A 22702-nucleotide genomic window follows, 5' to 3' on the forward strand; every position below is an offset into this window, starting at 1 on the left:
TGGCAACTAAAATGTTGACAGACCGAGTGATAGCTATATCCCCTTGCATTTTATGCCAGGGGGATAAAAAAAAAATCCCTGAGGTGACATTAGGAAGACATCATGAGAGGATCCAGACTCAAAACAGAACCCACCCCTGTCTGGGCAACACTGAAAAGAGTGATTGAACATGATTGTTCCTCCACAATGGTATACTATCAGTTCAAACTGGACTACGTGTGTTGAAAAGATGTTCAGGATGAGTGTCATGGTCCTTCCGATCGCAGCAACAGTTCTTTGGTATGTGTCGACAGCATCTAGGTGTGATTATCGACTGAAGAAAGGGAGAGATGTGGGCATACAGTGGTGCTTGAAAGTTTGTGAACCCTTTAGAATTTTCTATATTTCTGCATAAATATGACCTAAAACATCATCAGATTTTCACACAAGTCCTAAAAGTAGATAAAGGGAACCCAGTTAAACAAATGAGACAAAAATATTATACTTGGTCATTTATTTATTGAAGAAAATGATCCAATATTACATATCTGTGAGTGGCAAAAGTATGTGAACCTCTAGGATTAGCAGTTAATTTGAAGGTGAAATTAGTCAGGTGTTTTCAATCAATGGGATGACAATCAGGTGTGAGTGGGCACCCTGTTTTTTTATTTAAAGAACAGGGATCTATCAAAGTCTGATCTTCACAACATATGTTTGTAGAAGTGTATCATGGCACGAACAAAGGAGATTTCTGAGGAGCTCAGAAAAAGCGTTGTTGATGCTCATCAGGCTGGAAAAGGTTACAAAACCATCTCTAAAGAGTTTGGACTCCACCAATCCACAGTCAGACAGATTGTGTACAAATGGAGGAAATTCAAGACCACTGTTACCCTCCCCAGGAGTGGTCGACCAACAAAGATCACTCCAAGAGCAAGGCATGTAATAGTTGGCAAGGTCACAAAGGACCCCAGGGTAACTTCTAAGCAACTGAAGGCCTCACTCACATTGGCTAATGTTAATGTTCATGAGTCCACCATCAGGAGAACACTGAACAACAATGGTGTGCATGGCAGGGTTGCAAGGAGAAAGCCACTGCTCTCCAAAAAGAACGTTGCTGCTTGTCTGCAGTTTGCTAAAGATCACAAAGACAAGCCAGAAGGCTATTGGAAAAATGTTTTGTGGACAGATGAGACCAAAATAGAACTTTTTGGTTGAAATGAGAAGTGTTATGTTTGGAGAAAGGAAAACACTGCATTCCAACATAAGAACCTTATCCCATCTGTGAAACATGGTGGTGATAGTATCATGGTTTGGGCCGGTTTTGCTGCATCTGGACCAGGATGGCTTGCCATCATTGATGGAACAATGAATTCTGAATTATACCAGCGAATTCTAAAGGAAAATGTCAGGACATCTGTCCATGAACTGAATCTCAAGAGAAGGTGGGTCATGCAGCAAGACAACGACCCTAAGCACACAAGTCCTTCTACCAAAGAATGGTTAAAGAAGAATAAAGTTAATGTTTTGGAATGGCCAAGTCAAAGTCCTGACCTTAATCCAGTCGAAATGTTGTGGAAGGACCTGAAGCGAGCAGTTCATGTGAGGAAACCCACCAACATCCCAGAGTTGAAGCTGTTCTGTACGGAGGAATGGGCTAAAATTCCTCCAAGCCGGTGTGCAGGACTGATCAACAGTTACCGGAAACGTTTAGTTGCAGTTATTGCTGCACAAGGGGGTCACACCAGATACTGAAAGCAAAGGTTCACATACTTTTGCCACTCACAGATATGTAATATTGGATCATTTTCCTCAATAAATAAATGACCAAGTATAATATTTTTTGTCTCATTTGTTTAACTGGGTTCTCTTTATCTACTTTTAGGACTTGTGTGAAAATCTGATGATGTTTTAGGTCATATTTATGCAGCAATATAAAAAATTCTAAAGGGTTCACAAACTTTCAAGCACCACTGTAGACTGTTTTAGGGAAATCTTTAGAATATCCATGTGGGACCATCCACAGCGGTCACGGATCCAAAGGGAGAAAGGAGACATGGCAGTGTGTGTGTGTGTCAGGATCGGGCATCCCCATCACAACACAGAGAGAGTTTTCTTAATTTTTCCTGTGTTAATTAAGGGTTGTTTTACAATCAGGGTACAAAGTTTGTGTCATAGAGGTCCAAAATTCAAACTGCTTCTTGTACCAGTTTTTAAGTGAAGGACAAGTTAAAGAACGGATTTCAGGTAATTTTTTGACATATGTGTATGGTAGTTTTGTGTAATCTGCTATAAGATAAAGAAGATTAAGTGTAGCTTTAAGCAGGGCTGGGAGAAACAAATGAAGTGATTCTCGGAGAGGATTTTTTTTTTTTTTTTGACAATTCAGAATCCACTACTTCCATAGTGCTTTTAAATATAAGGCTGTAAGCTTTGTGTTAGTTGTCTCTAATATTTATGTCCCAATATCTTGACCACATTTTAGGATGAAAATAATCATTTTAGATATGTTATTTTATATTGAAAAATTAGCTGTCTCGGAGAGGACATTTTTTGACACAATTACATACTAATTTGATCAAAATAGTCTGAAAACTTACTGGCATTCAACATTAAAACTTAACTACCATATGTTTCCAATGATATGGAACCAAATATTTGTTTTATGGTATAAAGAATGATTGAAGTGCATCCCTTTTGGAGCTACCTGTGGTCAAAAAAGCACTTTTTCTAAATGACACGAGTAATTTTGCTAAATATGACATATATTGCCATACATTCACCAAAAATAACGTTATCACCACTTTTTTTTTTTTGCATGGTAAATAGAGCTATCACAGGGCTACAATAAACAACCAAGTTTATTTAGTCAAGCCTTTTGATATTGATGATAAGTGTTAAATGTGATTTTTAGCTTGCGTACCCTGATTGTAAAACAACCCTTAACTAAGCCAATATTTAATTGTCTTGAGTCGGTTTTTATATGTGTATGGGACAACCACCTCCCTGGAAACAACATTTTAACAAGCAGGACTTTAATTTTGACGGGTATTTTCCCATAATGGCGCTCGACCGGAAGCCGTAAGGCTGCCTGCACAATTAAAGATGGCGGAAGAAGGCAATTCATATGATGATTGTGAGCAAATAGATTTTTTAAGAGACAGACATGTGCGGTTTTTTCAGAGATGTCTTCAGGTGCTCCCGGAGCGATACGCTTCATATGAAACTAGCAGGTAAATAAAGTAATTCGCCTCTGCTCTTGTTTTTATAGTCGTTTTCCGGTCCCCCCCCCAAGCTAAGCTAACTGTGCTAGCCGTATAACTCATACAATCTATCGAATAGCAAGACAGCTAGCTAACACGTAATATTGCGCCCTAAAACTGTTAATATTCCAAATGTTAGATATTTGACTCGTTATTTACATGTAAATAAAGGTCCATATTTACTTGGACGTGATGCTGTCAGGCTACATACTGACCACACAAATGAAGTTATTAATATATTTTACTAATAAACAGGCCAGGAGAAATTTAGCATGCTCATGTCACGTGACCTCTCATATAAATAACGTGTATTAGTATTGTCATGTACAGTAATAATATTATTATCCACACTGCCAAAGGGGGATAAGCGGATTTTTCCCCCCTTATTTGTTTAAATATATCTAAATCTATCTGATTTTTTTTTCCTTTTAACTCAAGGTTGACAATTGTATTCTTTGCTCTGTCTGGACTTGATGTTCTTGATGCCTTGGATGTTGTAGACAGACCCAGCTTGATTGAGTGGATCTACTCATTGCAGGTTTTACCCACAGAAGATCGTACGTCCTGTTCCTTATTCTTCATATACGGGTGAAAGCATGGTGACCGGCCCATAACTTGGCCCCCAAGGACACAAAAATTACAGTAGACACAAGTCTAATATACCAAATGAAAGCTGCTGTTGTGTAGATTTCAGAAATGTATACATTTTATAAAATTTTAAATATCAATTTCAAGCATATTCAGTAATATTAACCAAGTACATATTTGTCAAAACATTTTAGGTATTTTACAAGTGGGTGGCCTGTGACGACCTGGCGACTTGTCCAGGGTGTACCCCGCCTTTCGCCCGTAGTCAGCTGGGATAGGCTCCAGCTTGCCTGCGACCCTGTAGAACAGGATAAAGCGGCTACAGATAATGAGATGAGAGACAAGTGGGTGGCATGGTGGTGCAGTGGTTAATGTGCATATCACGGGTAAATTCAGGAGCAAGATCAATGTAATTCTCCTATTTTATATTAAACTTTGGTCAAATACCTGTAACATTCTGCCTTCTCTGCAATTTTTTTACCTTGCGCAATACCAAAAAAATTCAGTTGAAATCAAGCCGTTTGAGGCGAATTGGTCCGCATCTGAAAAAACTTTGCATTTGGATTTCCCAGCAAGCGTTGATTTTCGTGATGTCACGTGCGGGACGCCTCCTTCTGAATCCTACATCAGCGCTGGTTTGTTTATGGGAAACGACCTGGTGGTTTTCTGCAAATTTCTTCAACGTTATCACGTAATTATTAAAATGGTTAACAGATGCATTGTAGGACGGTGTAGCAACACCAATCATGATGGGATTAGTACTCATCATTTTCCAAAAGACCGGACAATGAGAGAGAAATGGGAGCGCTTGGTCTCCACAGGCTGTGCACTGAAACCGTGCGAAGCTTGTGCAGCCTGCTAGCGATTCCACAGATAACGTAATGAATCTGGCTCCAGACTCCCTTGGGATTTTTCCAGACGCGTTTTATTTTATTTTTTTCTGCTGTAGACAGATGGCCTTGTGCAAAATTACCCTTCTGGATGAGTGTGTAAAGGGACATTCATATTTAAAAAAAAAAAAACGAAATTGGTCCAGAATATGCCCTTTAACACTGTCGCCTCACAGCGAGAAGGTTCTGGGCTCGAACCTCATGTGGAGTTTGCAGGTTCCCCCCACGGTTCAAATACCCAGCCACTGTGGTTGTACGAGACAGTGCATACTTAGTGCCTGTCCTAAGCCCGGATAGATTTGGGAGGGTTGTTTCAGGAAGGGCATCTGGTGGAAAACCCCTGCCAAATCAAAAATATGCGGAACAGGCCCGCTGTGGCGACCCCTAATGGGAGCAGCCGAAATAAGAATAATTTTTTTCAAGTAAAAATAAATTAAATTGTTGGCTTTTTTAAAACCATGGTATTCTTTTTCTCACTAACCTAAGTTTTACTGGAAAAATATAATTTTGGATGAATTCAATTGACAGTATGCATGTATCAATATGTCAAATACACCATTTGTATTGATAACTTTTGCCCTCCAGGCTATTTCTGTTGGCATAATAAAGGAAAAAAAAAACCCAGACCTACTATTATCACTTCTGTTTTTCTCACTAATAAACATGGTGATAAAAACTGTCAAAACATGTGACATCCATCCTCTGTAGCTGCTTATCCTGTTCTACAGGGTCGCAGGCAAGCTGGAGCCTATCCCAGCTGACTATGGACGAGAGGTGGGGTACACCCTGGACAAGTCGCCACGTTATCACAAAGCTGACACAGAGACAAACAACCATTCACACCTACGGTCAATTTAGAGTCACCAGTTAACCTAACCTGCATGTCTTTGGACTGTGGGGGAAACCGGAGCACCCGGAGGAAACCCACGCGGACACGGGGAGAACATGCAAACTCCGCACAGAAAGGCCCTCGCCGGCCACTGGGCTTGAATCTGGACCTTCTTGCTGTGAGGCGACAGTGCTAACCACTACACCACCATGCCGCCAAGGGGTATCATATTTTTGACAAAACGGATGCTTGAAAATCAGTCAGAAGTCAATTTGCACATTCGTGTTGATGTAATAGATAGATATATACATTTAGGCCTACATTCCTATGTATTTTTAAAAGCAGGAGTAGTTTGCACATTTTTCCAGTATATAAAGACTCAATAGAAGGAGGGAGTATTTATTTAACTTCAGGAGGTTTTTTTTTTTTCATGAAAGCCATTAAACTTTTTTTTGTTTTTAAAGTTGATTCCTTAATGGACAGACATTTACACGTGTAATTTAGAATTAACATTTTTCCAAAATTTCAAAATGTTAAGTTGATGAAATCAACAACAGCCATATACATTACTAGAAAAATGAGTTAAATTATTACACAAAATATTATAGACCAGGCCTTTGAATAAACATCTGTTGAAAACTTGGTGACAGGGTAACAGCAAAGCACGTTTTTAGCCAAAATGGTGGCTCCCAGAGAATGCTGGGAAAGTCCAGCAGAGGTCACTGCAGAAGGGCTGGGAGGCACAGTTAATAAGTGCTGACGTCTGTTGACTGCCAGTTCAATATTTTTCTCACAGGAGTTTAAAAAAAAATGCACAGAAGAAAGATGTGCATGGTAACGTGTAAAAATGGGTACATGGTGCTTTGTTCAAAGTGCAGCCAAATTTTTATTTTTAATGGAATACTGCTGAAACGTTCACAAATTATGCAGCATGACTAGTACACCATGTGCCGGAATTGGATTTTTATTTTAATTTTTTTTTTACCAAAAGCAAAACATCAAGGTCCTAAATTTATTTTCTCCATGCAAAAATCAAAAAGGGGCGTTCACTGTGCGTTCACCCAAACTGATTAATATTTAGTTGCATATAAACTTTTGCTTGCAGCTGAAAACCTGTCTGTATTTAAGTTTTTCACATAGAAATTAGAATACTAATTAGAGTTGGTATAATATATTAATATAGTGATAATTTGTCACAGTACACTTTTCTTATTCTTATAGAAACTCAGATTAGAAGCAGCTGATTAGGTGTTTAAATTATACTGCATCTTTAAAAATGTTCAAATTTATTCTAGATTTTTTTACGTTCTTTGATGTGCAGTCTTTCAGTCTTGTACTGTTCAATTTTTGTACTTTAGAAATAAAAGTATGAACTTGTGCATTTATTTATTAATTAGATTAATTATTGTATTAAATATTTATATACACACACAGTGGTGCTTGAAAGTTTGTGAACCCTTTAGAATTTTCTGTATTTCTGCACAAATCTGACCTAAAACATCGTCAGATTTTCACACAAGTCCTAAGAGTTGATAAACAGAACCTAATTAAACAAATCAGACAAACTATTCTACTCTTAGTCGTTTATTTTGCTTATTGAGATAAACGATCCAATATTGTATATCTGTGAGTGGCAAAAGTATGTGAACCTCTCAAATCGGCTGTGAATTTGAAAGTGAAATGTGAGTCACGTGACAATGGGATGACAGTGTCCAAATATCCAAACTCTTTAGAATTTTTGGAACCTTTTCCAGCCTGATGAGCTTCAATAACTTTTTTTTTTTTTTCTGAGGTCCTCAGAAATCTCCTTTGTTCATGCAGTGATAGACTTCCCAAACATGCGTTGAGAAGTTCAGACTTTGATAGATCCGTATTCTTTAAATACAAGCTCCATTTCCAGAAAAGTTGGGATATTTTCCAAAATGTAATAAAAACAAAAATCTGTGATTTGTTCATTCATGTGAACCTTTATTTAACTGACAAAAATACAAAGAATATTTTCCATAGTTTTTACTGACCGACTTAACTGCAAGTATAAACAAAGTTAGAATTTGATGCTTGCAACACACTCAAAAAAAAGTTTGGACAGAGGCATTATTACCTTTGCGTTACATCACGTTTCCTTTTAATAACACTTTTTTAATCATTTGGGAACTGAGGATAGTAATTGTTGCAGATTTGCAGTTGAAAAATTTTTTTCCATTCTTGCTTAATACAAAACTTCAGCTGCTCAACAGTTCCTGGTCACCGTTGTCCGATTCTCCTCTTCATGATGCGCCATACATTCTCAATAAAAGACCGATCTGGACTGGCAGCAGGTCAGTCGAGCACACACACACTGTGTCTATGAAGCCACCCTGTTGTAGTCAATGTTGTAGGCATTTTCCTGCTCAAATAAGCATGGATTTCCTGGGAAGAGACGCCGCCTTGATGGCAACATGTGTCTCTCTAAAATTCCAGTATATGCCTCCGTGTCAATGTTACTTTCACACATGCAACTCATCCATTCCCCTATACCATCACAGATGCTGGCTTGTGCACCTTTCTCTGATAAACTGGATGGTCACATTCATCTTTGGCACTGAAAACTCGACAACCAGTTTTCCAGAAAACAAACGTGGACTCCTCTCTCCATCCACAGCACACTTTCATCTGAGATGAGTTCGGACCCAGAGAAATCGACAGCGTTTCTGCATGGAAATGATGAATGAATGGCTTCCTCCTTGCATAATACAGTTTCAGGTTGCATTTTTGGATGTTAAGTGACCAGTTTTTTGAAGTACTTCCAAGCCCACGTGGCTGTATTTGTCACGTTAGCTTGACGGTTTCTCAGGCAGTGCCGCCTGAGGGTTCAAAGGTCACGCACATTCAGCAGTGGTTTCCGACCTTGCCCTTTACACACTGAGATGTGTTGGAATTCCCTGAATCTTTTCATAATATTATGTAAAGATCCCAACTTTTCTGGAAATGGGGTTTGTAGAATAGGGCACCAACTCCCACCTTATCATCTCCCCTCATCCCCAATCAGTCCACAGTTAGACAGATGGAGGAAATTCAAGACCGTCGTTACCGTCCCCAGGAGTGGTTGACCAACAAATATCTCACTGATGCCCCTTTTCCACTAAAGCAGTTCCAGGGCTGGTTCGGGGCCAGTGCTTAGTTTGGAACCGGGTCTGTTTCCACTGACACAGAACTGGCTCTGGGGCCAGAAAAACCGGTTCCAGGCTAGCACCAGCTCTCAGCTGGGCCAGAGGAAAGAACCGCTTACGTCAGCAGAGGGGGCGGAGTTGTTAAAGGAACAGTCCACCATACTTCCATAATGAAATATGTTGTTCTCTGAATTGAGACAAGCTGATCCGTACCTCTCCGAGCTTTGCGTGACCTCCCAGTCAGTCAGACACGCTGTTACTCCTGTTAGCAGTGTAGCTAGGCTCAGCATGGCCAATGGTATTTTTTGGGGCTGTAGTTAGATGCGACCAAATTCTTCCGCGTTTTTCCTGTTTACATAGGTTTATATGACCAGTGATATGAAACAAGTTCAGTTACACAAATTGAAACGTAGCGATTTTCTATGCTATGGAAAGTCCACACTATAATGACAGGCGTACTAACACCTTCTGCGTGCTTCGACAGCGCATTGATACCTTCACTCCTCTTCGGGCACGGCCAGGCGGGCGAATGCCCTGGTCCGTCCGCCCTGTCTAAAAAAAAATGGTACAACTCGAGCCCCATGGTAAAATTGGGATTTTGTCATTTTTCCGCATGAGGCCCATGGTAAAACCACACTTCCAGGAGGGGCGGCCGTCTGCCTCCCAAGCCGGCCGAGAGCGCTCCTCGTCGGGCATGGCCAGGCGGGTGAATGCCCTGGTCCGTCCGCCCTGTCTTAAAAAAAAAAAAGGTACAACTCCGAGTGAAGGTATCAATGCGCTGTCGAAGCGCGCAGAAGGTGTTAGTACGCCTGTCATTATAGTGCAGACTTTCCATAGCATAGAAAATCGCCACGTTTCAATTTGTGTAACTGAACTTGTTTCATGTCACTGGTCATATAAACCTATGTAAACAGGAAAAACGCGGAAGAGTTTGGTCGCATCTAACTACAGCCCCAAAAAATACCATTGGCCATGCTGAGCCTAGCTACATTGCTAACAGGAGTGACAGCGCGTCTGACTGACTGGGAGGTCGCGCAAAGCTCGGAGAGGTACGGATCAGCTCGTCTCAATTCAGAGAAGAACATATTTCATTATGGAAGTACGGTGGACTGTTCCTTTAAGACCAACAACAATAACAAGACCGCAAAAGGTTGCCATTTTTAAGCGACGAGAAGCAGCAGCAGCTGTACAAACGTGAAGTCATCCATTATTATTGTTGTTGCTGCTGCTGCTGCTTCTTCCGTGTTGTTTTTGCTTCGATATTCGCGCCAAGGTTTATGCAAACGTAGCGACGTAACTGACGTATACAGCTTTGTAATGACGTGGCTTCCCTTAGCACCGCGAGCTATGGAAAAGCAAACTGGTTCTCAGCTGGCTCGCAAGTTGAACGAGTTGTGAACCAGCACCAGCACTGGGCCCGAACCAGCCCTGGAACTGATTTGGTGGAAAAGGGGTATAAGAGCAAGGCATATAATAGTCCATGAGGTCACAAAGGAACCCAGGGTAAATTCTAAGCAACTAAAGGTCTCTCTCACATTTGGTTCATGAGTCTACCATGAGGAGAACACTGAACAACAGTGGTGTGCATGGCAGGGTTGCTTGGAGAAAGCCACTGCTCTCCAAAAAGAACATTGCTGCCCGTCTGCAGTTTTGATAAAGATCATGGAGACAAACCAGAAGGCTATTGGAAACATTTTGTGAACAGATGAGACCAAAATAAAACCTTGTTGGTTTAAATGAGAAGCGTTATGTTTGGTGCGAGGAAAATGCTGCATTCCAGCAAAAGAACCTTATCCCATCTGTGAAACATGATGGCAGTAGTATCATGATTTGGGCCTGTTTTGCTACATCTCGGCCAGGATGCCTTACCATCGTTGATGGGACAATGAATTCTGAATTATACAAATGAATTCAAGACGAAAATATCACGACATCTGTCCATGAACTAAATCTCAAGAGAAAGTGAGTCATGCAGCAAAACAACGCCTTTAAGCGCACGCCATTCTATTAAAGAATGGTTAAAGAAGAATAAAGTTAATGTTTTGGAATGAGCACGTCAAAAGTCCAGACCTTAATCCAATAGAAATGTTGGGTGATCAGTTCATGAGGAAACCCATCAACAGAGTTGAAGCTGTTCTGCACAGAGGAGCAGGGGAAAAAAATATCCTCCAAGCTGATGTACAGGACTGATTAACAGTTACCAGAAACGTTTAGTTGCAGTTATTGCTGCATAAGGGGGTCACGCCAGATACTGAAAGCAAAGGTTCACATACTTTTGCCACTCTCAGATATGTAATATGTCTAATGAAAGAATATACGAGAAGTCAAATATTGTGATGAGATGTGATCTAATACTGTTGCATTGCTCACCCGTAATTAAGTTATTCCACAAAATCGAGTCGGACATGAGCTGGTAGCTGATGAAGTGCGTAGTGCCGAGTTGGCTATAAGCCATGTAGGACAAGATTGAGTGGAATAACTGTTATATCCACATTCACTGGATTTTGAAAAACGGAGCATTTTTATTTTTTGCAAATTTGATAAATAAAAACTTTATACAAAACAGCCGACAAAATAATTTCCTCTTAGAATGCAAACAAACTTGCCGAAATGATAGGAGCAATTTGTGAAAAATGCTATAATAATTCTTGAAAAATTAGAAAAAAGATATGTTCTTACCACTTTTATTCCATATTTTTTTTTTTTTTTTTTGGGGGGGGGGTCGAAGAGAGGTTTTATTTCGTCCTCGGTTCAGCAAAATGCTCCGCCATTTTGTTTTTCTCTACTCACGGTGTAGATGACTTGCAACCACGTGATCAAAATGTGCTATGTCATGAGTGTCCGCCATGATGTTGGATATACAAAGCAACTAGGATGGCAGCCGCTGAAAGCGTGTCTGTAAACAATGCTGAATTTTCTCAGTATTACCACAATTTGAACAATCGAGCAAAGATAAATATGTGTGGTTTTGACCCATATTATTTAAAAAAGTCAGACTTTTCTGAAGATAAGACGCTTCTACCGACCAAGTACGAATACGGGTTTTTTCGTCCAATAGTTAAGACATTTCGTCCAAAGCCTTTTTCATATGCGCTATCAATTATTTTATATTTCAGGTATTTGTTTGTTCGAAAAAAGGAGGAATTCTCAGTGGAATTTGACTGACGCAAAACACATTTTTGTAAACCAAATGAGTGCCATAGTACGTGTGCTTCGACGCTAAAGAGCGTACTAAGGGGGATAACTGCATCGGCCCGTGCCACTTGCTGACCCTGGGATGGGTTAACTGCCTTGTCACTGCAGGCTGCTCGCTTGGATGTCTATGTTTCCAGCTGGATCGTATTAAATCTTTAGGCGCCAAGCAGCGCTCTCACGAGGGCTTCATTCGTGAATCCTGGGCTGAGGCACGGTCTTACTGACCCGAGACTGTGCTCTTTCAAAGGAGGAGGCTTAGAGGGAGCTGCCTGTAAAATTTGGCTTTGCTGTGAGCTCCGTTGGCGGAGTTATTAATTTTTAAAGCAGATGGATCATGTTAAATCTTTAGGCGCCGAGCAGATCTCTCGCAGGGGCTTTTGTTCGTGAACACCGGAATACCTGAAATATAAAATAATTGATAGTGCGAATGAAAAAGGCTTTGGACGAAATGTCTTAACTATTGGTCATTGGACGAAGTGTCCTGATCCCCTCGTCTCCTCTCTGTACTCAGCCTCAGAGTTTCATCCCCCGCTTTCTGAATCACAGACAGAATTCTAAAAAATCGGAACGTGCTATGGTCTCGAGTACTGTTGTGACCACGACCATATACAGCAAAAAGATATGGCATAGCTAAAAGAACGCTTAAAGCAGTGGAAAAACAAAGAGAGTTGCGTACGCATGACTGTTTTGTATGAAATGTCGCTTGACCCCACATTTGTATGTCCACCACCATGGCTGACATCTGGGTTTCTATTTTGCTTTGACGTCATTTGGATAGGAGCTGATAGTCTTGTAGTAGAGTAGCCAATCTGAGCGTGCAATTGCTCATCTCCAGTGGATGGAATAATACATGTTTTTTTCGTGGTCCAAATCCTGTGCTCTGATTGGCTGGCGAGCGGGTCCGTATCCTACGGTACGGACCCCAGTTACGGACCTTTGGTGACTCGCTCGTTCACAACAACAACAAACATAGTTGCATTTTTGTCAACATTTTATCTTTTTTTTTTAACAAGATTTATTTACAAGATTATCAAAAATCTTATAAATTTTTGCCAGCATTTCTCAGGAGAATAGCATTAATTTTACAGCATGGATAGCGATAACGACAGTGTTCACAGCGAAAGCGAGTTTTACTACCCTGAGGAAGAAGAAATAAAAGAAAACATTTCAGGAGAAAGCTAAAAACCTGTAATTTGCTAACACCGAGCAAAAACATGGCTGAATCCTGAATGACTCCTATTTGTATAAATAGGGGACTACATAGGCGGCAAAATGTATTTTTTTCCTGCCATGGAAGTGCACTTGTATACCGAGGAGGAAGCCATTTGCATTACAGCCGTGAATGAGGATTCAAAATGGCGGCTCGGCTCAGTTGTCCCTTTCGGGCGCTCTCGTTTTCTGTTAGAATTTGGTAAAGAAAAAAAAAAAAATATATATATATATATATATATATATATATATATATATATATATATATTTATTATTTACCAGCTTAAGGTCAGTCCGTATGGTGAAATACCGTGACCTCGGCCTTGAATACTGACCTCGGCCCAGAGGGCTTCGGTCAGTACTTTCAAGACCTCGGTCACGGTATTTCACCATACGGACCTCTCAGCTGGTAAATAACGTGTATTTTTTTTTTTTTTTCGCGGTCTGGTTTCCATCAAGTCCTGCGCTCTGATTGGCTGGCAAGCAGGTCCGTGTCCTACGATACAGACCCCTGGCGCTCTCACTCGTTCACAACAACAACAAACATAGTAGTGGGGTTTTTTTTGTCAACATTTATCTTTTTTTTTGTTTATAACACTTATAAGGTTATCAAAAATCTTATAAATTTTTGCCAGCATTTCTCAGGAGAATAGCATTAATTTTACAGCATGGATAGCGATAACGACAGTGTTCACAGCGAAAGCGAGTTTTACTACCCTGAGGAAGAAAAAATAGAAGAAAACATTTCAGGAGAAAGCTAAAAACCTCTAACTGTTGCTAACGGCGAGCAAAAACATGACTGAATCCTGAATGACTCAATTTTGTATAAATAGGGGACTACACAGGCGGCAAAATGTAGTTTTTTTCCTGCCATGGAAGTGCACTTGTATACCGAGGAGGAAGCCATTTGCATTACAGCCGTGAATGAGGATTCAAAATGGCGGCTCGGCTCGGTTTTCCCTTTCGGGCGCTCTCGTTTTCTGTTAGAATTTGGTAAAGAAAAAAAATAAAAATGTTATTTACCAGCTTAAGGTCGGTCCGTATGGTGAAATACCGTGACCTCGGCCTTGAATACTGACCTCAGCCCAGAGGGCCTCGCTCAGTACTTTCAAGACCTCGGTCACGGTATTTCACCATACGGACCTCTCAGCTGGTAAATGACATTTTTATATCTTGTTAATTATAGTCCTTGCATTATTGCGCAGTTAATTGCTGTTTTCCTGTAAACAAACTTCTCAGTTTGGTGAACTGAGCAGATTTAAATTTTTAATTGTTATGCTTTTGAATTTTAGAGAAAACATTTCTTGGTGACTGTGCAGACCATTAGATGGCAGTGTTGGTGTTTGTACAGCTGAAAATCCTGACCTTTTACATATTGATGGTTTGTTGTGTCTTCCCCCCTCATTATCACCAGAGTCTAATCTTTGGCGCTGTGGCTTCCGGGGATCATCACACATTGGCGTTCCATACAATGCCTCCAAGGTTGCTATATAATTCTGTTTAACACCAGACAAGCTTACACCTACCTTGTAGATGCACTCATTGGCCTTTTTATCAGACACACCTCCTGCACAAGGAGATGCACATTGTAGATATTGAATTACTGACTCTAGGCAAACTGTTGGCCATGTATAATACCTCAGCTCCACTTTATACCATCCATCAGTGGAATGGGACCACCACGGACCACTGCTACTCACGTACTATGCTAATGGGAGTTGCACCGGTAAGCACGTATGAGGTGCAGCAGTGTTTCTGGTGTGTTTTAAGCACTGTGGCCACTTTATTTGACACACATACCGTGTTTGGTCCACCTTAGAGATAATAGCTTGTGTTTTCCCCTGCACACTTTATTATAAATCATCCTTTATTTTCATTTCCTTTCAAGTTTATTGGTATTTAATATAGTATTAGCTCAAGAGCACGGCCTATCTGATAGACCATCAGTGTATGTTTAAAATATTTCTGCTTTGCAAATAACATGCCTGTTACGTATTTATACATGAAGATGTCTGTGCATTTAACCACCATCCTTTGCATGTTTTTGTCAAGGATGTGTGTCTGACCTTTGTGCCACTTCGCTTTTAGGGCCCTGGAACTCCTCATCCATATGACAGTGGCCATGTGGCTATGACCTACACTGGCCTGGCCTGTCTCATTATTCTGGGAGATGACCTGAGTCACGTCAATAAGGAGGCCTGTCTGGCAGGTTTGAAGGCCCTACAGCTGGAGGATGGCAGGTATTTATTCTCGCTACTGTAGTAATCCAGACCTCAGACGCTGTAATATGCACATGGAGTATTCATCCTTGGAAAGAAAGCGACCCAGTAGGGTTATTCAATATAAGATTATTTTAAGACAGGAGAACTAAACATCACCATCAGAGAGATTAGAGGAGATCAAATATTAAACCATGGTTTTTGAAAATACAGGGTGGGGCTGTATTCAGAGAAAAATCTTCGAGCTTGTAATACTGTACAAGTAGCTAATGGTTGGTGTGTTTATTCTAATTTTAAGACTCCAAGTTTTTTCAGTCTTGAAGGAATTCACTAAACATTTTCGCACTGAAAACTCTGAGTCATTTGTGAAAATGTAGGGGTAGTGCAAACATGTTAGTGTATGTAATATCTTTATTAGCAGTGAGCCTTTAAAAAGATTGTCTGAGTATTACAGTGACTGTATCTTTTACTATCTCCATAGTCACTTCATCTACATTATATGGCCAAAAGTTTGTGTACACTTGAGAATAATGCCCATATGTGAGCCTCCTCAAAAGGCAGAAAAAATAACGGTCTTTGTATGCTGTATCATTAAGCTCTCCTTTCAGCTAGACTAAGGGGCCCAAACACGTTCCAGCATGACACTGTCTCTGTGTACCAAGCGAGGTCCATGGTTTGTTCAAGTTGGAGTGGAAGAACTTTCGTGGCCTGCACAGAGCCCTGATCTCAACACTACGGAATAACTTTGTATGCTTATGCTCTTTTGGCTGAATGAGCAAATCTCACTAGCTGTGCTGTAAAATCTAGAGGGAGAGTGGAGGCAGTTATAGCAGCAAAGCAACAGCTCTGAAGCCGTGGCCTAAGGGTTAGAGAAGCAGCTTTGGGACCAAAAGGTCACTGGTTTGATTCTCTGGACCAGCAGGAATGGCTGAAGTGCCCTTGAGCAAGGCACCTAACCCTCAACTGCTCCCCAGGTTGCTCTGGGTACGTTGTTTGTCGCTCTGGATAAGAGTGTCTGCTAAACCTCGAGTCCAGTCTCGAGTCTCCCAGTGTTCAAGTCCAAGTCATTAAAGAAAATTTCAAGTCCACTATTGATCCGAGTCCGAGAACAAGACTCCAGCCGCACCATTTGACGGTGGCTGTTGCTGCCTTTATGTGAAACCATCTCTGCGAATGTGTTGGACTAACATTCCTGCTTGACTGCCTCATTTTAGTTCATAGGCTATAGCTAAAAAGCTTGTTCATCACTCAGCAAGCCCTGCTATCAACAGGGCAAATAACATGAGAGAGGGTTAACGCTAGCTAGTTCATCACTCAGCGAGCAAGCCTCGCTATCAACAGAGCAATGAACATGGCGTGTCACTTCCTTCTCTGGGTGGAGTCTTGCCAAATGATGATTGAAGTTCGAGGTTGTTCCTATCGACTCCTTAATAGTTCTTCTACATATGGAACACATAGCAGTGCAGTTTTTTTTCCCACTGCACGAGAAGTCTGCATAAGCAAAGCGGATAATCCTCGCGGCTTCTCTCCAGGCATTTTAGCGCCATTAATGTCAGTTTGTTCCTGAACATGACGTATGAACAGGTGAATGTGCATTCTCTTGCATGAAATTAGTATAAAAATTAATGTAAATATAAATATCTTGTGCTAAATTATCATGGCATGTTGCAAAAAAAAAAAGGAAAAATCTGAGTCTTCGTCTCCATTTTACGAGTCCGAATGCAGTTAATGCACAAGTCCCGAGTCACCGGTGCTCAAGTCCAAGTCAAGTCACGAGTCCTGAAAATTAAGGCACGAGTCGGACTCAAGTACTACAAGCCTGCTGTAATGTAATGATTAGATGCAGTTATGCAACAGAGATAAATATAGAATATCTTCTGCCATTTGTGCTACCACATACATTTAACTGTAAAAGACTTCACAGCTACAAAGCCATGCAGGTATAATTTTTTTTTTCTATTTTTCCACACAGTCTTTCAGAGTGGTGAACCCTCCACATCTTTACTTCTGAGAGACTCAGCGCTTCTGAGATGCTCTTTTTATACTCAATCATGTTACTGACCTGTTGCTAATTAGTGGGGGGGGGGGGGGGGGGGTTTGTTCATTTGTTTGTTTGTTTTTAATACAGAGCACAACTTTTCCAGTCTTTTGTTGCCCTGTCCCAATTTTTTTTTTAAACATGTTACTGGTACGAAATTTAAAATGAGCACGTATTTTTCCAAAACAAACAAAAATTCTCAGTTTAAACATTTGATATGTTGTCTTTATACTATTTTCAATGAAATCTAAAGTTTCCATGATTTTGCAAATTATCACATACTGTTTCTATTTGTTTTACACAGCACCCCAACTTTTTATTTTTATATATATATATATATATATATATATATATATATATATATATATATATATTATATTAATTAGCGCTGTCAAGCGATTAAAATATTTAATCGCGATTAATGTCGCGACTGTCATAGTTAACTCACGATTAATCGCAATTTAATCGCACATTTTTGTCACATGAAAAACCATTGTAATTCTCTTATCAGCATAAAAAAGTGAATGGGCTTGCTCACCGTTCGAACTACGGGGGTACTCGGGGGATCCGAGATCCCCTGAAACAGACATGAGATCCCTTGAAAAAATGATTTGGGAAATGTTGGGGGGTCTCTAAAATATTGGCAAAATGATGTTTATTGACATAGCAATCGTGTGTAACGGGAAGCATTTGCATATCCGAAGTGAGCGCGCGATGGAGAGCCGCGCTCTGAGACAAGCACAAGCACACACACCCCCCCACCCCCAAGGGAAAAAAAGGGGCCCCCCGAAAATATCGGCATAGTTTGAACACTGGTTGTACCAATGTGTTTTTTTGTTTTTTTTTTTGCAGAGCATAACACGTCTTGTCACAGCCACTGCAAAGTCGGGCTGGAGCCGCCGATGGGAAAACGAAACCTAAGCCGAGCACCGTGGCTCTTCGGGGGAGGGCAGAGGACTCTGGCTGTGCGGGGCGTGGCATTACAGTCTAGCTGCTATCGTTTTTCTAAGCAAAGTCTCTGTTCCAAGTTCCTGGCAGTTTCAGAAGCTTATGAAAAACCTACATCATGTCACAGAGCGTTAATCTCGCGATTAAAAAAATTATCGCCGTTAAAATTGAGTCAAGTTAACGCGTTAATAACGCGACATTTTTGACAGCACTAATATATATACACACACACACACCACCGCTCCGAAGGGGGGTATACTGGTATACTCTGTCCGTCCGTCTGTCTCTCCATATTTCCATCTGTCTGAAACACCCTTTTTCTCAGCAACCACAAATCATAGCCACTTGGTACTAAACTTCAGCTTGGGGTTCTATACCCTGTATACCGTTTTCAGGTCTGTCATACATCAACTTCCCATTTACCAACCAATGTATTTACGGGAAACGCAGGGTGGATTTACAAAATTTTCGTAACACTTTTCTCAGCAACTACAAATCACAACTGCTTTATTTGGTACTGAGCTTCAGCTTGGGGTTCTATACCGTGTATATCATTTTCAGGTCTGTCGCACATTGACTTCCTGTTTACCGACTGAATGTATTTACGAAACATAGGGTGGATTTTGATGCTATTTCAGGAAGCAAAATGCTATTTCAAAATGAGTTGACCAGGATACCATTTGAAATTCCTGGGGAGAACACTGCTCTTGGGGGCGTCGTGGCTCAGGTGGATAAGGCGCCATACCGTAAATCTGGGGACCCGGGTTCGATTCCGGCCCGAGGTCATTTCCCGATCCCTCCCCGTCTCTCTCTCCCGCTCATTTCCTGTCTCTACACTGTCCTATCCAATAAAGGTGCAAAAAGCCCAAGAAAATATCTTGGAAAAAAAAAACACTGCTCTTTACTTACTTGTTTCAGGGTTAATTATTTGTTAAAGTCAGCAATCGTAATAAATGTCCTATTCCTTCAATTGCTTGCATTCTGATATAAGTGAGAGTGGGGGGATACGTACAGTAAATGAGCAGTAGCTCACAGTTTAACTTGTTTGAAATTGGGGTTGTACATTTGATGAACACTTTGTTTTCAGGCCTGAAGTCAAACACCAATTTTCCCTTATTTTTTGCAGGATGACTGTGTTTATAATATGACATTGAAATTTTATTGGCGTTCACCTTGCTGCTGCTACTGACATTCATTCATGAAACACTCTTTCATGCTTAGCAACAGATATCCTGAGGAAAAATTTCCTCTCTGCAATTTCGTGAATGGCTTTTAAGGAAAGATTCCTCAACAAGGAACTTGTACTGGCATTTAGGAGAAGTTTTAGTCATGTGATAAGATTCTTTTGCAGTTACAGCCCCTGGTTTTTAACACCTACATTGGAACATGGTCTGTTTTTGTTTCCTCATGCTGTGTTATCTCAGAGTTGGTGGTGAGGTCGGAAACGAGCGTTTTAAGTCTCGTTATTTTAAGTCTTAAACGCCAGAGGAGTCAAAAACAAAAGGAGCTTTATTTAAGTCACAGAAATCCTCTGAACCGCCAAAGTGTGATTAATTTCTTTATATCCAGTGGAACTGTGTACAGTGTGCCTTTGTCTTCTCTTTGTCCAGTGGAAGCTTAGTAGTTCAGCGTCTGTGTTCGCAATTGGACCTGACTGAGAGACACGTAAATGTAAACTTTGCATCTTTTTATGCACTTGTAGAAGGTGGTGTTTGTCCTGTGTAGCTTGGCAGGCAGTCACATACCACAAAGGTCATTTTGTCGTAGAAATGTGACTCTGTTCTTCACTGATATTAAAAAAGCATAAAATATTCTACACGTGTACGTGAGTGAATCCTTTCAGGGCGCACGGCAGACCACTTGAATCAGATGTGCTGTGTGCAATCATTGCATTGTTTGCTTCTCTCTGTTTTTGTCTGCTGTGCAGTTTCTATGCCGTGCCTGAGGGAAGTGAGAATGACATGAGGTTCGTGTACTGCGCTGCATGTATCTGCTATATGCTGGATGACTGGTCGGGTATGGACTGCACAAAAGCCATCGATTACATCAGGAGGAGCATGGTGAGCCTCAGACGCTTCCACTTTTAGGTTTATCAAGTTCCTTCCTCTCTAGCACAGAGCTAGCAAGCCTGCAATAAAGACAGTGGTGTAGAAATCACCGTAGTTATGGATTAATCTGAAATCTAAGTCCTTGTGAATTCTTAGCCTGGTTTGTTTTTTGCTGGACAGTCAAGTTGTACTGATCAGCCTATTAGTTACCCACATCTGCAAACAAAGCTATAGAACATGATCCGATACGGTAATTAGCTCGGCACAAAAGCAAGGCTCCATTACTGCTTCCCTTCATTTCAACCACCTGAGCCCAAGGGGGCAAGCGTGAAAGAGTTTCATCTGGCTCAGAGAAAATCCATTGTTTCAGGCAGTCCCAGTCTTGCAAAACACGGGTGAGTGCGGAGGTCTGTACCTCTGAGGATTTTTGGATAAAAAGCTGTCTTTTACAGTTTAGCTCCAAAAACGTCATCTGCGGCAGGGAACCAAGTGAGCAAAATTGGCTGTGCTTTCTGGGTGTGAGGGATCATCTTTCTCACCTGGCAATCACAGTGACGCTCCTAAATGATGGGCATCTGTGAGCTCCTGTATGCAGAAGAGGGCAGATAGCACGTTCCTCCAAGTGCTGTGTTACGCTGCTCTGTGACGGAGCATGAGCAGGAGTCTGAAAAGATGTGGTCACCTGGCTTCAATTCTGTTAAATTTTGAAACTAAATTGCAGCAAGACTGCAATTCAAAACATAGAAAAATATTTTTGAAAAGGGGTTTGGCCATGACCGAAGGTAGTGGACCAGAGTTAGAGCAGATATGTCAAGAGCCATGAGGTAAGAATGGTGATGGAGTCAGTATTACAAAGGATCCAAAGGCTTTTCAAAGAACATCAAACAGGTTGGCGGCTGTTGTAAAGGTAAGGCCTGGACACACAGGGTATTAGAGAATAATAATTCAAGCATTGAACAGAGAATTATTTCATGATTTCTGTTTTAACACCGTGTATTTCTCTTTTTGCGACTGATAACAAACGAACCTCTCTAAGAAATCTCATGCTAAATATTTTTTTCCTTTAGGTTTTCTGTCTATTATTTTATGATAACGGGATGCAACCTTTTTGCGCCTGACTATATCTAAAGCCTCGGTCACAACCGGCTGTACGTGCTCCTACGGCTGGTCTACGTGCAAAAAACGCAAGAAACGCACGGAGGGCGCGCGTGTGACGTGCTGATTTTCGAGCCATAGACTGGCCACAGACCGGCCGCAGAGGTTCTTTGTCATGTCAAACAAACTCTACGGGCGCTTACGTTTTTTCAGGTTGCAAGACAAACTTACGACCAACGTGCGTCTTTCTCCATGAACAAAAAAAAAACGCAGCAATTTGGGAAACACCAAAAATCGCACGGCCAAAAAAATCGTACGTCCGGTTGTGACCTAGGCTTAACCTGTATAAATGACGACTGTACATGTTCCAGAAGCAGGGTTCCCACTGGTGCTCATCATTGGCGAACATAATCCGTCAATGACAGAAAAAATGACTAGTAGTCGTCACAGTGACGAATGTACTTGTCATCATTATCATAAGTAATCTCATCTCATTATCTGTAGCCACTTTATCCTGTTCTACAGGGTCGCAGGCAAGCTGGAGCCTATGCCAGCTGACTACGGGCGAAAGGCGGGGTACACCCTGGACAAGTCGCCAGGTCATCACAGGGCTGACACATAGACACAGACAACCATTCACACTCACATTCACACCTACGGTCAATTTAGAGTCACCAGTTAACCTAACCTGCATGTCTTTGGACTGTGGGGGAAACCGGAGCACCCGGAGGAAACCCACACAGACACGGGGAGAACATGCAAACTCCGCACAGAAAGGCCCTCGCCGGCCACGGGGCTCGAACCCGGATCTTCTTGCTGTGAGGCAACAGCGCTAACCACTACACCACCATGCCACCCAGTTTGTAAATCGATGGGAAATTTGAATTCCTTCACTGTTGGTTGTTCCAAGATTCTTCTCGACTCCCTTTAGCCTTTACTTCAACACAAAACTTGATTTACAATTAAAAAGAGGCTAAAGGGAGTCCAAATACCTCTTTTGAATAATCCCCTGCTAAAATAACCTTAAGTAAGCTCAAACTAAAGAGGTGTGTTTTAGCTTGATGGTGCACAGGGCGCCCAACATCAAGTCTTTCTTATTAGAGGCTGAAGTGGAGCCCAAATTTTATATGTAATGGAGAGACCTAGCTGTATCTGTACAAATATTTGAATTGTGCCAGTTTGATTGGTATAAACCTATATTAAGTCCACTTTTGATAAGTCAGTAACTAAGAAAAAATACAGACTAAGAAAAAAT

At 41.1% G+C, this 22702-nt stretch overlaps 1 protein-coding gene across 1 annotated transcript in view; it reads left to right on the forward strand.

Moving 5' to 3' along the window:
- The first annotated feature begins 3033 nt into the window (after positions 1-3033).
- Positions 3034-22702, forward strand: part of pggt1b (protein geranylgeranyltransferase type I, beta subunit) — a 35778-nt gene continuing 16109 nt past the window's right edge. Inside the window, exons 1-5 of the mRNA XM_060931897.1 lie at positions 3034-3209; positions 3678-3796; positions 14514-14581; positions 15188-15339; positions 20232-20364. Of these exons, the coding sequence (XP_060787880.1) occupies positions 3082-3209; positions 3678-3796; positions 14514-14581; positions 15188-15339; positions 20232-20364 (600 nt within the window). The 5' untranslated portion in view covers positions 3034-3081. The remainder of the gene's footprint in view (positions 3210-3677; positions 3797-14513; positions 14582-15187; positions 15340-20231; positions 20365-22702) is intronic.

Source organism: Neoarius graeffei, chromosome 10, assembly GCF_027579695.1.
Source record: "Neoarius graeffei isolate fNeoGra1 chromosome 10, fNeoGra1.pri, whole genome shotgun sequence".
NCBI lineage: Eukaryota > Metazoa > Chordata > Actinopteri > Siluriformes > Ariidae > Neoarius > Neoarius graeffei.